At 42.7% G+C, this 14,834-nt stretch overlaps 3 protein-coding genes across 4 annotated transcripts; 2 read left to right on the forward strand and 1 right to left on the reverse strand.

The window, feature by feature from the left end:
- Positions 1–3,791: 3,791 nt before the first annotated feature.
- Positions 3,792–7,408, forward strand: LOC147641450 (transcription factor MYC2-like). Its single transcript, XM_086821665.1, has one exon. The coding sequence runs from the start codon at positions 4,744–4,746 to the stop codon at positions 7,087–7,089; it is 2,346 nt and encodes a 781-aa protein (XP_086677791.1). The 5' UTR covers positions 3,792–4,743; the 3' UTR covers positions 7,090–7,408.
- A 1,725-nt stretch (positions 7,409–9,133) lies between these two features.
- LOC147641451 (uncharacterized) lies at positions 9,134–11,400 on the forward strand. The gene is made up of 4 exons (XM_086821678.1): positions 9,134–9,505; positions 9,583–9,782; positions 9,875–10,143; positions 10,236–11,400. The coding sequence occupies exons 1-4, from the start codon at positions 9,227–9,229 to the stop codon at positions 10,541–10,543; spliced, it is 1,056 nt and encodes a 351-aa protein (XP_086677804.1). The 5' UTR covers positions 9,134–9,226; the 3' UTR covers positions 10,544–11,400.
- Positions 11,401–11,822: 422 nt separating this feature from the next.
- On the reverse strand, positions 11,823–14,487 carry LOC147641452 (uncharacterized). Of its 2 annotated transcripts, XM_086810619.1 has the most exons (6): positions 13,850–14,487; positions 13,116–13,329; positions 12,765–12,991; positions 12,626–12,682; positions 12,159–12,302; positions 11,823–12,061 (listed from the first exon to the last, which is right to left on the reverse strand). In XM_086810619.1, the coding sequence occupies exons 2-6, from the start codon at positions 13,148–13,150 to the stop codon at positions 11,949–11,951; spliced, it is 576 nt and encodes a 191-aa protein (XP_086666745.1). In that variant the 5' UTR covers positions 13,151–13,329; positions 13,850–14,487; the 3' UTR covers positions 11,823–11,948. The 2 variants fall into 2 exon arrangements, with proteins under 2 accessions (XP_086666745.1, XP_086666752.1); XM_086810626.1 differs by lacking the exon at positions 12,626–12,682.
- Positions 14,488–14,834: the final 347 nt, after the last annotated feature.

The raw sequence follows: 14,834 nt of genomic DNA on the forward strand, positions 1-14,834 counted from the left end.
ACATTATTCTCATATCCCAAAGATTCCCAACAAAGTTTTGAACCTTTTGGCTCCTTTCACCTGATCAATTTTAAAATGTCATTATTCTTTTATAGTTTCATAGCCAAATTTGGTCCATAATTGTTTGAATAGTGACAATTTATCTTTTGCCAACCTATGATAACAATTTTGTAAGCTCTTCAAGTTGATTTCAAACTTGCTTTACTAGACATCACATGCATCAACATTGTATGTGCATTAAGTCATTATATTTTGAAGCATCTTTTATAATACAAAACAAGAAAGCAGGCACTCAATGTCTTATAACAATAAAGTCTCCAAAGACCTATGTGAATAGTGAAACTAAGAACATGTTAGTCTATCTACTTTTTATAGTTTTCTAGAGAAAGCCACTAATAAAAGCTCCATAAATGATAATTCTTATTAGTTTAAATTTTCCTTGCATTGCACTACATGTTCAGTATTCATCTCATTCATGTTTATTAAGTATTCTTTTATCCCTATTTTGGTATTTTCATTACTAGTTAGTATATTTTGGAGAGAACAATGTATACACCCATAATTAAATGAAAAGGATAGGCATGATCATTCATTTTGTGGATTTCTTGTGAGTTTGTTAAATATTAGTAAAGCTAATCAAGTTTGCCATCAAAGTTTTTGTGCTCCTCCCATAGTACTTATTTTGAGGGAACAAACCCCTTCACTTTATGTGTGCATGTATCTTTGTCTTGGTTAACACATATTTTTAAAGATTATCCTTGTTTAAAGACTTGAGTCACTCATTTAAGCTCCTCACTATGGCCCTCGAGCCCTCAAGTTTTCTGTTTTACATGCATCTTGCACATTGCTTATATATAACCAAATCCACTTTACCATTTTTTACTAATGATCATAGCACATCATTGATGCATGAATACAATTTAACCTTGTCACATAGTTGATGCTTGATCCAAAAGGTGTAACTCTTAAGGAGCGAACATGCATCTGCCCATAGGTCCATTTTGAAAGTTTAAAAATAGACTTCATTTCATGGAAGCATTTGGTGAATTCCATGGCACGACTAAAAAGTTTGTACAGTTGCATTTTTCTTGATGTTCATGCATGAACCTTCTCATATTACTCGCAAATGACCCCACCATGTCTATGTTATCTTTTCGACATTTGATCCAACTTTTTTACTTCTAAATTCCATGCAAGGTCATCATCTTACCTTTAAAAACATCAAGTATGCATTCTTTCAAAACATGGAGAGAAGTCAAGGTAAATTATGTAATAAACAAAATTGAAAACCTCATTGTCAATACTACCATTACATATGCACATTTTCACCTTTACATTGCATCACATTATTTACTACATATATGGGTTTTGATATGCTCATCCCCACTATCCCACGGGTCACGACCTTTGCACGTTGTTATTTCACATGGCAGATGCATGATTATTTACTTTTCGTCTCAACAACAAATAGGAATATGGGCCATCTAATATAAATCAACACATTAAAGTAATAAGAGCTTGATTTATAATCCTATGTGTCCTTTTTCCCTTGTTGTTGCAAAATTTTCAAATATTATATAGCATTCTTTTGTTTGAATATCATATATATTCACACGATGTAAAGAAACTATTACTAATACATGGGTTGATGATTTTAGGCTATCAAAAATAAGGGTTAACTAAGATTGCACATAGTATTATCTCCTCTTCTCTATTGACTTAGTGATTTGAAGATGAGTTAAGACTTCTAGGATATGCACTTTTGGACCCCTACTAGTGCTCGAAAAAAACCTGGGTTTAGTTTAATACCACCTTCAAATTTTACGAAATACTTGCAAATTTATAGCTTGAAGGTGCCAATACTTGCAAAATTTGAGGGAGTATAGTACAATTACCTTCAAAAATTTAAAAAAACTCTTCATTGATAATTTCTTAATTTTATATATGAAGGTATTCCAATTTTTTAGAAAATAGTTTTTTTCGAGCACTAACCCCTACATATGTTTCTCGTGTTGGCTTCATTCTTCAATTTCATTTAATGTGCCTTGAAATTCTTTACAACCTTACACTCACATCATTCACATTTAATTGGCTTGGTTGATGTTATCATATATGACGACACGGGTGGATTGGAGATAAGGGTGACCATTAAGACCCCATGTAATTATTGGCTTAAGGTTTGAATCTTTTACATATTTGTGACCTAAGGAGCTATCAATATAAATAGAACATGATGCAAACTTTCATTTAGGGTTTGATCATACATTCACAATGATGTGGCGTGCATTTTTAGGGAGTCATGCTAAAAACATGCTCTCGAAAATGGTTTAAATTGATAAATACCTTTACCAGTTAGCATGATTTAATAGCTTGAAGCTGGTGTCATTATCAAATGGTATCTTGACTCTTAACACACATCAAGAGTGTTGTTACACGTAGAAGTGGGCGGTTGATTCTTTTAGCAAGCGCAATGTATACAAAAACATAATACATTAACAAGGAGTTATATTTGGAAAAGTCGAAGACATAGCCTATTTCTGTATCACAAAGCCTTAAGGCATCAACTATTATAGGAATCTCTATTATCAAGTGCATGCAAAGGGTAATAAAATATAGTTTTATGCACTTTGAAAGAGTTATTTATCTAGTCCTTTGAAAAAGGTAGAATAAAGGGGCCACACAAGAATAACTTTAATATTCCTTTGCGCCCATCAAATTTCAAAACTAGCACATGTGATTCATTCAATGAGTCTAACATAGCTATGGCCTACCATGGCAAGATTCTTTTATTCAATGAGTCTAACATAGCTATGGCCGACCATGGCAAGATTCTTTCTTTTAAATGCAATTGTCAAGTGCTTCCTATTTAATATATGCTTGGATGTAATTAGGGGATTGGATCAAGACCTATCATGGTCCATGTCTCTACCACCAGAAACCCTTTGAGAAGTCAAGATAAGGCAGAAATTTCATAATAAGCATTTTTGGTTCCCTTTAATCCATTTAACAAATGGCTAGATGGATAATCTTCAAGGATAAAATTGATATTTTTTAGAAAATTTTAATGTTTGCACCCATTAATATTGGTCTAGCTCTCCACATGAAGTGGAACTTTGTGAGTTGAACATAGCTTGTTTCTTTTAACTTGATGACTTCAAAATAGGCACATGAGGTGATGCATTTGCCTCTCCGAGAGCATTCTTCTTTGTTTAAGAAGTTTTCAATGAGCATATATCTGGAGGTTAACTAAAAAATTTAAAGGTGGCTTGTAACATAGTGAAGTAGATATCACAAGCTTGATTGTCTTCATGAGAAAGTTGGCACTTGGGACATTGATTGGCTTGAAAAAATATGTTTATAGCTAGTGAAGCCTAGAGGCTAAGCCAAAGGTTAGAGATTGGACTCATAGTTGCTTTGAGACGACGGCTGTCATGCCCATATTTGAGCATTTTGGCCGTAAATTACTTGTAAAAATTTAAAATACCCATAAACATTTACACTAAAATACAAAAAACTTGCTATATTTCACCAAACCCGTCAGTTTTGAAGGGCAAGGATGTACGTAAAAAAAATCAAGCCTGATTGGACTCATAAAATTTAAAGAAGCACATGCAAAAACTATTTATGAATGACATGGAATCCAATAATTATTTGATGAGACTTGATTGTGCTAAAACATTTAGATGCTTTGATAAGGAGTGATGTCACTAAAAAGTGGCAATGTGAATAGGTGGACACACTAGACATTAGTGCATTATTAAAAGAAAGGGATATTTACGAGGAGAGCACAAGGCTGTGAGCTTTTCTTATTAGCATTGGGCCTTGGGCCTTGCCTCTAGAATGAGCCACTTGCCCGTGAAATGATAATTTTGAACATGCAATTTTTATTCGTAGTTTCATCCAATTATAACCGGAACCTTGACAAATTAGAGGAGGTGCATTTCCTTCTCCCGCTATTTTGACATGATGTTGAACCGCGGCTCTAGGTTAAAGCAAACCTCATTTTCCCTAAAATTGTGATTTCCAACCTCATCTGGGATGCTTGATTTGATATCTATACTTCGAAGATGTGCTTTTTTATTTTTATTTTTTAAAATGGGGTGGCTATTTTTCTTATTAACTTTGATTCTCTTGTTGGTAAGTGCAATTACAAAATAAGCTGGGAGCTCCTCTTTCTTATTTACAGGCCTTGGTGCAAGTCCATTTTTCAAAAAAGGAGGGGCAAAAGTCCCTATCTCCTCCAACTTCCTTTAGTGTAGTACCTTCACATAGTTTTTTTTTTTTTTTTGGGGGGGGGGGGGGGGGGGGGTTGGGGCTTAATAAGTGTGCAACTTTAACATCACTTTGGTACATCGTAGTTGAAAAAAGCTCGCTTGTGCTAATAAGCACATGTGGATAGCAACAGAGCCTCAAAGTACCTGAGGATGGCAACAAAGCCAACGCGGAGGAGCACCTGAAATGTATGGTAGTGAGAAGACCATTGATTGGTGGGGAAGGCGTCACCACTCGCGACAGAAGAGTGCAGACCATTAGTCCCCGTACCGCGTGTGTGGCCCCCTCATCAAAGGGGTCCCAGCAGTACCGATCCTTTTTGGGAGCCCCAATCCGAGGGCCAGGGGCAACACCATTATCATGGCCCCTTGAGTCCGTGTGCGCCTCAGTTGTTCGCTCTCTCAATTATTAGCTCGGAATACCAGGAGGAAGAGAAGGAGGAGGAGGAGGAGGAGGAGGAGCAGGATCGCCATGGCTGCCTCTGCCGCAATTGCCGCCTCGCCTGATTTCATGGCTGGCTTCCAGCTCTGTGACGATGACCATGCCTTCCTTGAAGCTTTCATTGGCTCCTACGACGACCCCCAGCTTTGGCCTGTTGCCTCTGCCCCCGCTGTGAGTGCGCCTGCCCCGTCTGCTTCTTCCGCCGCCGCCTTGGCGGGAACGGCGGGAGGCGCCGCCGCCGCTCCCGACAACAGCTTCCAGCAGCGCCTGCAGATAGTAGTCGAGAATTGCTCGCCCGCGTGGACGTACGCCATCTTCTGGCAGCTCACCTTCTCCGACAAAGGGGAGCAAGTGCTGGGGTGGGGCGACGGATACTTCAACCCACGGGAGGAGCACCAGCAGACGATGGTGAGCGAGGTGGACCAGCAGCTGAGGCGGAGGATCCTCCGCGAGCTGCAGGCGCTCATCGGAGGGGATGGCGCCGCAGCGGCGGGGTTCGACGCCTTGGAAACCGACGTCACCGACACGGAGTGGTTCTACCTGGTTTCCATGATGTACTCGTTCCCGCTGGGGACGGGCACGCCGGGCAAAGCTTTCGCGAGCTCCGGCCATCTGTGGCTGCGCGGCCCGCAGAGCCGCGACTGCCCGAGGGCCCAGCTCGCGCAGCGCTTCGGCATCCGCACAATTCTCTGCATCCCCATCGCCAACGGTGTGGTGGAGCTCGGCTCCACGGACCTAATGCAAGAAGACCCGGCACTGGTGCACAGCATCAGCTCCGTCTTCTCCAACCGCTATCGCCCCCTTCCCAACGCTTTTCTGCCCCCTTCTTCATCATCTTACACCAAGCTCTCTGCTAGCTGCGTGCCCAGCCACAGCGATGCCCTTTCCTCCGGCCAAAGCAGCTACGCCACACACCATGTCTCCCCTTTCACCATGCCTCACAGTTTCGGCTCTGGCCTCCCTCAGCCCAACGTCCCTAGCTTCGCTCCCAAAGGAAGGGCGGGCCCTCAAAACCTGAGGTTTGCCCCTCCTAACGACAGGGATTGGCTCTCATGGCCTCCCTCAAACACGAGAACCGGAGACGAGGACAAATTCACAGCCTTGAGCGAGTTCAGTAAGGCCTCTCTCTCTGACGAAAGCTCCCTCTTGACCCAAAACAGCGAGGTGGGAGACTCTAGGCTCCTGCTGGCAGATCTGCATAGCCGCAAACAAGGCTTGGGTTTTCCTGAAATCTCCCACTCCATAGAAAGCCATCCTATCAACGGCTACTTCCCCAAAGCCCCCACCGCCCAGATGTATAACAAGGGTGTGGCTACTGCACCCAAGGGGGCCACCCAGAAACCTGTTCAATTTGCTGCAAAAATCCATCTTCCTAGCCCTGTGCAGAGCTTCAGCCAATCCACCATAAGCTCGGGGGATTTCATCTCCATGCAGAGAGGACCAGAAAAGCTAGATCCTATGCGGGCCATATCCATGCAGGTCTCGGATGTGCCCAAGTCTGCAGGCCATATCCATGCTGCTGTGAATCTTTCGCAGCTGGGGCCCAGTGCTCAAGCGCTAGGTCAGCAGCAAGCACCATCACAAGGCATGGCCAATGGTGCTGCCAGGCGAGACGACCTGATTGGAATGCATGTGACCGGACCCCTTCCTTCTAGCATAGAGTCAGAGCTTTCTGACATGGATACCTCATTCAAAGAAGTGGAGAATAGCCCTGCGGTTGTTGAAAGCAAGCCACGCAAAAGAGGAAGAAAGCCTGCAAATGGCAGAGAGGAGCCCCTAACTCATGTGGAGGCCGAGCGGCAGCGAAGGGAGAAGCTGAACAGGCGCTTCTACGCCTTGAGGGCAGTGGTACCCAATGTCTCCAAGATGGACAAAGCCTCATTGCTTGGAGACGCTGTAGCATACATAGAGGAGCTCAGGTGCAAGGTCCAGCAGCTAGAGCTTGAGAAGGAGGATCTCATTTCTGTGGCAAAGCCCAATGGCAAAGAGAATGCATCTTCAGAGGCCATGCCAAGCCCTGATCAACCGAGAGCAATTACAGAACAGAGCAGCTGCACAAGCTTAGATGCAAAAGTCATCAATTCTCTGCCTTGCCCACATCATAACTTGGAAGTGGATGTCCATTTTCTTCCTGGTAGAGAAGCCTTGATTCGGGTAGAGAGCTCACGACAGGATCATCCAGTGGCGAGGGTCATGATGGCTTTGAAAGAGCTGCAGCTTGAAGTCTATCATTCCAGTGTATGTGTCCAAGACAGTGTGCGTGTACGTCAGTCCACAATAGTGAAGCTTGCAGACTCCAAATTTTCCACTGAAGAGGAACTAGCAGCTGCAATTGCTGCAAAGGGAACTGATTGCAACTGTGAAAGTTGCCTCTAAGCTTCCATGACAGTGGGTGGCAGCAGTACTGGTTCAGAAGCAGCGGCGGAGTTGGAAGAAAGTGGGATCTAAGCTAAGAGTGTATAAGGGCAAGTTAGCAAAGAGAGTGGTAGACCAAGTTGGAAGAGAGGAATTTTCTCTCCGACTAGCAATGACATTTCTGCTACTCACACCAGAATTGGGAAATTCCATCATATGTACAAATTAAGCTTGATTCTGCCCAGTGTTCTCTGATGAGGCTAGTGATGTTTAATTGTATGCCCCAGTGTTCTCTGATGAGACTAGTAATGTTTAATTGTATGCAAGTGGTTTTTTATGACGATGTGACTAAGACTAATCTCTGCTTCTCTCTAGCAAGCAATCGAAGCATGTCTGTATTATCGTATTTCAGAGGGTTCAGGCTCGTTTGCATTTCCAATTTTGAGGGTGTCGAATCACATTAGATTAGTGATTGAATCTTATATTATTCTATGTGCCCTTCGCAATTTTCTTAAGTCCGATTGATTAATTAAGCATGAAGATGTTAAGTAGACCGAAGGCATAAAATTAATTTCGAGGGAGATAGAAGAGGCATACGGGACTCTGGTACCGCAAATGGGCGAAAGAGGGAGAGCAGTAGGAAGGCAGAGGTTGCGTAGCTGAGGTGATAAACCTTGATCACTGGTCCCTGATTGGTCCTGCAGCAAGTAGGTTGTGATAATCTAACTACAGCCGAGAGGTCGATGAAGCAGCGGTAGCGGATGGCGCACAATATAGATCGAGGATGCAACAACAGCAAAAGGCAATACCGTGAAGAAGAAAATATGCAGAAAATCGTGGAGTTCAATATGATTTTCGAAAAAAACGTGTGCTTACTTTCCGGAATTGATATTGTTTTATTATCACAACCTACTTGCTGCAGGACCAATCAGGGACCAGTGATCAAGGGGAGTTTTTATTATCACAACGTACTTGCTGCAGGACCAATCAGGGACCAGCGATCACGGGGCTGTAGTTAGATTTCGGAGTGATTGCCAGCGTGGAGGCTTTTTTCGAGCTTATGTGGCAAAAAGTAATGGCCACGCTGGCAGCTACTAGTAAAAAAATGACGGCCAAAATTGCTTTGAATTCGTGGGTCCACCGCCGCATGTCGTTGCCTGCTGCCACCAACCTCATAGTTATTCCTTGTAAACGAAACAGAAAGACGCGAAAAAGAAAACAGCCCATTATCAAACCCCCATTATCAATAACCTGGCAAACTGTGCAGGTTTATTTTAGCACATTTAGCAACAATCGATAGGCACCCCTGTTCCCACGCATGGTCTTTTTGATGTTTCCAGAATACAATGGAGACTGGTACACAATGAAAGGTCGAAGTACAAAGTGCAAAGGGAAGCTCATATTCCATGGGCTCATGTTGGCGAGTTTGTGAATAGAGAAGCACAAAATCCTGACTTCCCTACAACGTTTACGAGGTACTCCTACCATCATCGCACACCATGCTCGCTAATACGGCCATTCAAGGATTCATGGCTTGAGAGCACCATGTAAGTGTTTATTTTCCATTACCTTATTTAAATGATTAGCATGCAAGGCTTTAGACTTATACCCAATTATCATTGCCAATAGATATTGGTGTGCTTTTGGGACACGTTGTGCTTCCAAACGTGTATGCCATGTGCATGAACAATCGGGTGGAAAAGATGTAGAGAGCAAGAGTAATGTGCATGAAAATGAGCTTGACGATGGGGAGTTACATGGTTGTCCTACCATCAATGAAGACAACGTAAAAGCCTCTACCAAATTAAATGCCAATTTGATCAAGAAAGAGACTAAGCCAAGGCGGCCACCCAAGGCAGCAGGACAGCGCATTCGAGGGTGTCAATGCCATTTCATGGTGAATCGTCTATACTTGGATCCTAGCATCGTAGTTATATCTTATATTAATCCCTTTCACACAAATAAAGAAGATATCATCTGCCATGGGGAGCCTTGTAAGAATGAGGGAAACACCCTTCTTCTCCTCTCTCCATGGATTTCATTGGAAAAAAAAGTATAGGTTTCTAACTTGTTGTTCAAGGGCTTTACTCCACAACAAGTTTTCGATGCACACATTCAAAGTTTGCATATACGACAAAGCAAAGAGCCCAAATGTCCAATGGTGAGGGATGACTACTTATTGCTCCAAGATATACTCAATATTGAAAGGAAACATGCTATGGAGACATATCAACTACATGATGATGATGCAGAGAGTACAAGGCGATGGTGTACACAAAATGCGGATATGATATTTGTTTACCAAGAGCAAAATCTTCAAGTACAGAAGGAATTCTTTTTAGGGATCCAAACCCCATGGCAAAGAGAGATTTGTGACAAGTTCGGAAATGGAAATTTGTTGGCTATGGACTCCACATTTGGAACGAACAAGTACAAGGTATGCTTCAATTCTTGTCTGTTTTCTGCCATGTTCAAGTCAAGGTACTTGTACTTACTATACCTAAAATGATGTAGTTCCATTTGTATACAATTCTCGTATTTGACACACATCGCAATGGCATCCCAATTGCGTGGGTTCTGGCCTCAAGTGCCACCTTTGAGGCTGTGCGATATTGGTTGACAAAGTTTCGAGATCGCATGCTTGATCACCATAAATCGTGGCAGCCAAATGCTTTCATGGTGGATGATGCGGAGAGGGAAATTGATGCACTGAGGTAATTTTCCTAACATAATGCATGATGCTTGGACAATGCTTTATGACCATTGCTTGGATTTGTACCCTCAATACTTGGATTTGTACTCTCAGGGTCGTTTTCAATTTGCCGGTGTACTTGTGCTTATGGCATGTACGAAGGTGTTGGCTAAAACACCTCATTCGAAAGGTGAAAGATTGGCCAACACGTGCGGCCATGTTTCGGATGCTTGGTAACATCATGAATATGCGGGGAGGGTCCTCGTCTTCATATGAGCTCACCAAGGATGAAGCTAGGGAAATGATATGCAAGTTCAAGGAAGATTTTCAAAGTGAGAAGGAGTTCCTCCACTACTTTGAAATGCAGTGGCAGCCTAAAATAGGTGACTATGAGCTATTTTTCTTGCTTCAATGTGTTCCCAATGTGTTATGTTCTCTTATGGTCATATATGCTTACAAGTCTTCATCATGTTAGACATGTGGGTGCGTGCGACAAGGACATTGCCACATTCCAATCAAGACACGAATGGTGCAATTGAGGCGTACCATGGAGTTTTGAAGTACAGATTTCTAGGATCTTCAAAGAAAATGGTGGGGCGTCGAGTGGATTGGCTTCTTTACAAGCTAACCACAGCTTGTGTACCTCATTATTGGTACATACAAGTTGTGAAGGAAGGGGGATTTAAGAGAAACAATGCCATTGAGAAGGTAGTGGAGAGCTCGCATGAACGAGCTCTCAAAATTCCAGATGATTATGTGTCATTCATTTTGGTAGCAACATGAAGGCAGATGCTTATGTTCGAAGCCTCTCCAATCCAAACCAAGTGTACACTGTCTACAACTCAGATTGTCAATGGGCATGTTGTACATGCCATTGGTCCGAGCTTGGCAACATATGCAAGCATCAAATCAAGGTGATGCTCATGGCCGGTGTTCAGGAGCAAGGTATGGTGTCACATTGTGTGAGCATGTATGAAGATAGTGCCTTGGAGATGGTCCCGAGGAGACTACTTGAGATTAAGCCTGATGACCTCAACATCGGAGTGCCACTTGAGGATGATGCGAGCTTGGAGGAAGGGCACAATTGTGAGGATGCATCTTCAAAGTCTTTCAAGCTTGAATCATTTACATGACACTTTCCAACAACTTGTGGATTTTGTGCAGGATGATGCCGAGCTTATTCATGAGGCTACCACTAGCATGAAGAAGACACTTGGGCAACTACATACATTGAAAGCACAAAGAGAGGAGGGCATTGAGCTTGCAAAGTCTTTTGTATAAACTAGGGATGGCTTTGGGAATAGCTTGAAGAGAGAAAAGTCTTTCATTGAGAAAGGGATCAACGGGAAGAAGCGCAAAACAATGGATGACAATCAAGTTGGCACCTCCTTCATTGCTACAGTTAAGGGTAGACGCCCCTCCATGCAAGCCAAATTGGATGCACGTGCAGTTAAAGAGTTAATGCAAGCAACAATCGAGCTAGATGGCAATGACGCCCAGATTACATGATGGCATCTATATGTATGAATGTATAACCATTGTATCATGAAGCCCATATTACATGAAGGTGGATTTTCAAATCTATATAGGCTCTCTATTGTGATTTACAAATTGTTGTTCTAAGGTTTGGTAATGTACAATGTAGGCTCTCTCTATCTCCCTTGTCTACATTCTGATAACTGAAAACTGATCTGAACCATAAAACTGAAAACTGAAAACTAATCTAAGCCAGCAAAACTGAATTTTTAGAACCAGCAAAACTATCCATAACCATAAAACTGAAAACTGATCTGAACCAGCAAAACTGAATTTTTAGAACCAGCAAAATTGAATCAAATTTTTCATAACCAGCAAAATCGAATTTTCATCATACTGAAAACTGAATTGAACCATAAAGTATGGTACAGAACCGCAAACTGAAATGAACTAGCAAAACTGAATTTTCAGCCTACAATTAAAATAAAATTTTCAGCCTACTGAAAACTGAGTTCAACCATAAAGTATGATGCAAAACTGAAAACTAAATTGAACCATAAACTGATTCATCAAAAAAGTACATAATATCAAAATGTCATCAAAAAAGTAGGGTCTTCAAAATGTCATCCAAAACGTAAACCCCATGGCAAAAAAGTACATAATGTCATCATAATGTCAAAATGCCATAAATAGAGATAGGCAGCCCTTAAGCTCATGTGTTCTTCCCTAGAATAGTCTCCACAAAAGCGTCGTCATTCAAATCCAAGCCTTCATTCTCCTCTCCTTCACTTGATGATGAGTAGCTCACCAAGCGGACCTTAAAGCCTGCACATTATGAATCAATCGAGGGTGTCAATCAACAAAGCGCACATACTTGTTTACGGACTATAAATAGAAGTAGTACATGATGCAAGATATTTACGTTTGCTTGTTCGCGGTAGAGATTTAGTAAATTGCTCACACAACTTGTCGACCTCGACATTGACATCAAAAGTGATTGTAGCGGGTGTGCGTTGATGCTCCTCATTCAAATTTTCTTCAACTTGCCCTTCAACTTCAACTTCAACTTCATCTATTGAAATTAAAACCAGTAAATTAAGACTTCGACAAAATGCATGAAATATGCCTATGCATGGGTGTAGACAATACCTCTATGTGGGCTGAGGGGCACACTCTCATCATCCACATCTATGTAAAATGTAAAATTTTAGCCCTAAAGAAGATAAATAAATAGCTACATACATTCTACTACATCGAGACAAGCACATACCTGTGGATGAGATATCAACTTACCCTTCAACTTCAACTTCATCTATTGAAATTAAAACCAGTAAATTAAGACTTCGACAAAATGCATGAAATATGCCTATGCATGGGTGTAGACAATACCTCTATGTGGGCTGAGGGGCACGCTCTCATCGAGGGGCACGCTCTCATCATCCACATCTATGTAAAATGTAAAATTTCAGCCCTAAAGAAGATAAATAAATAGCTACATACATTCTACTACATCGAGACAAGCCGATACCTGTGGATGAGATATCAATGATTTCTTCTTCTTTTGGTTGCGGAGGCTCTTGCTTACATGGAGGTGCCTTGTATGGAGACTCTTGCTTACATAGAGTGCACCCAAAGTGATCTGGAGTTTTGTGGCTTCTCTTCACATATTTTCCCTCCTTCCTAGCCCTGTACTCATCTAGCCCGCGGTTTATGAAGTCATGTATCCATGAAATGCGTTGTGACTCCCAAAGCTCCCTATGCATAGAGCACGCTTGTTGCAGGTGAGCTTAAAATAAGATTTGAGCTTGACCTTTCAAGCGATACTGTGCAAAGTATATAGCATTGACTTCTCTATCATTAGTATTGGAAATTGAAAAACCTGTATACTTCCCGACTCGTTCCTTGGCATCCCATTTTTCGGAGATGATGACTGTTGAACCTTTGTGATATTGCATGCGGTGGTTGTTCAATAGCTCTAAGCGAGAAAAGGATTTTTGATTCCCATGAGTATCCATGCAAGTACGATAGAGACAAACAAAGGACCTCTTTTGTCTTCCTCTCTTATCACGCTCATGCCGAAGCCTCAACTCCCACTACACACACCACGTACATTTTAGTGTGTGCATACATATAGCTTAAAGTTTATTATGCTAACATGCATACCTTTAAAGATGCTATTATGCTAGGGATGCAAGTCTGTGCCCACCATCAAAGCATATGCAAGTATGTGTGTCCACCCTCATACGAGATGCAAGTGTATGCCTCTCCCTTTTCTTTGCCCATGCGGGCGGGGAGCATGCAAGAGTGTGTGTGCCAATCTTAACGCATACGGCATGCAAGAGTGTGCCTCTCTCTCTTTTCTTTGTGCATGCGGGAAGCTTTACGCATACGGGATGCAAGTGCATGCCTCTCTCTCTTTTCTTTGCGCATGCGGGCATGCAAGTGCGTGCCTCTCTCTCTTTTCTTTGCGCATGCGGGCATGCGGGAAGCACATGCAAATATGTGAATGGCATTCTTACAAAACTACAAGTGCATGTGTTTTCAACAAAAGACATTTGCAAAAGACAATATAATTGGATGACACACACCAACAAAAAAACATTCGGTACTTACATCTTCTTCCCGTCTGACAATAGTGTAATCATCTTGATGGCCCGGAAATGTATCTCCCAATTGCTCTTTTTGTACAAAGCCCTCATTATCGGCTCCCTTCTCATCATGTGTTGGCTCACCGGTGCCATTCTTTGTTGGCAATCGTTGGCTCACTGGAGTTGATCTTCGTAAGGTGCGATGGCGGGCCTTGTGAATGCTTGAAGACGCATGCAATTGTGTGTTGCCGCTTGTGCACGTTCCACTTCGGGTGGTCACCATCGGGTCTAGGAAAGCTTGCCCTGCTGCCCCAAATGAATCCCTAGTTGAACCCTCTCTCCCACTATCAAAGGAGCCCTCCAATCCCCCTTCACTGCCACTATGGAAGAGGCCCTCAATTCCTTCTTCACTTCCACTGTCTCCTATGCCTATTTCCCATTCCTCACCACTTGATGGAGGCGGCCCTTTGCCTATTTCCCATTCCTCACCACTTGATGCAGGCGGCCCTTTCCGGCCCTTTAATCCCTTCAAAGCCCTCAATTTCCCCTTCTTCCTCGCCACTTGAAATGCTTAGAATATATTGCTGCCCATCTTGCATGTTGAGAGAGAGAGAGAGAGAGAGAGAGAGAGAGAGAGAGAGAGAGTACACTCCCTAAACCCTAATTAGTAATGAGTGTACCTTGAACCCTGATGGAGTCCTTTGGAGTCCTTTGCTTGCTGCTCCTTCACACAGTCGGTCCACACACTCGTGAGAGAAAATCGCGCAACCGAATTGGCCTTCACACACTAGAGAGAGAACGACAGAGTCGGTCCACACACTCGTGAGAGAAGATCGCGCAGCAGTCATGCGCACAGCAGAATTGGCCTTCACACACCAGAGAGAGAACGAGGCGGCCGCACGCTTGAGAGAGGAGGAAGGACAAAAAAGGTGAAAGCTTTTTTTAACCCACTGCGCCACATCATTGTGCCTTTTTGAACGCCACATCAGCAAGTTGAAAGCCACGCTGGC

The sequence above is a fragment of the Cibotium barometz genome, chromosome 2 (assembly GCF_041138505.1).
Source record: "Cibotium barometz isolate CiBa-2024 chromosome 2, ASM4113850v1, whole genome shotgun sequence".
Lineage (NCBI taxonomy): Eukaryota > Viridiplantae > Streptophyta > Polypodiopsida > Cyatheales > Cibotiaceae > Cibotium > Cibotium barometz.

Excerpts from the sequence above, each read along its gene's own strand:
- LOC147641450 (XM_086821665.1), top strand. The coding sequence starts at position 4,744 with ATGGCTGCCTCTGCCGCAATTGCCGCCTCGCCTGATTTCATGGCTGGC.
- LOC147641451 (XM_086821678.1), top strand. The coding sequence starts at position 9,227 with ATGGTGAGGGATGACTACTTATTGCTCCAAGATATACTCAATATTGAA. Across the intron at positions 9,506-9,582 it reads TTGGAACGAACAAGTACAAG|TTCCATTTGTATACAATTCT; the intron begins GTATGCTTCAAT and ends AAAATGATGTAG. Across the intron at positions 9,783-9,874 it reads AGGGAAATTGATGCACTGAG|GGTCGTTTTCAATTTGCCGG; the intron begins GTAATTTTCCTA and ends TTGTACTCTCAG.
- LOC147641452 (XM_086810619.1), bottom strand. The coding sequence starts at position 13,150 with ATGGGATGCCAAGGAACGAGTCGGGAAGTATACAG. Across the intron at positions 12,683-12,764 it reads CATTGATATCTCATCCACAG|ATGTGGATGATGAGAGCGTG; the intron begins GTATCGGCTTGT and ends CATTTTACATAG. Across the intron at positions 12,303-12,625 it reads GCCCCTCAGCCCACATAGAG|TTGAAGTTGAAGTTGAAGGG; the intron begins GTATTGTCTACA and ends CAATAGATGAAG.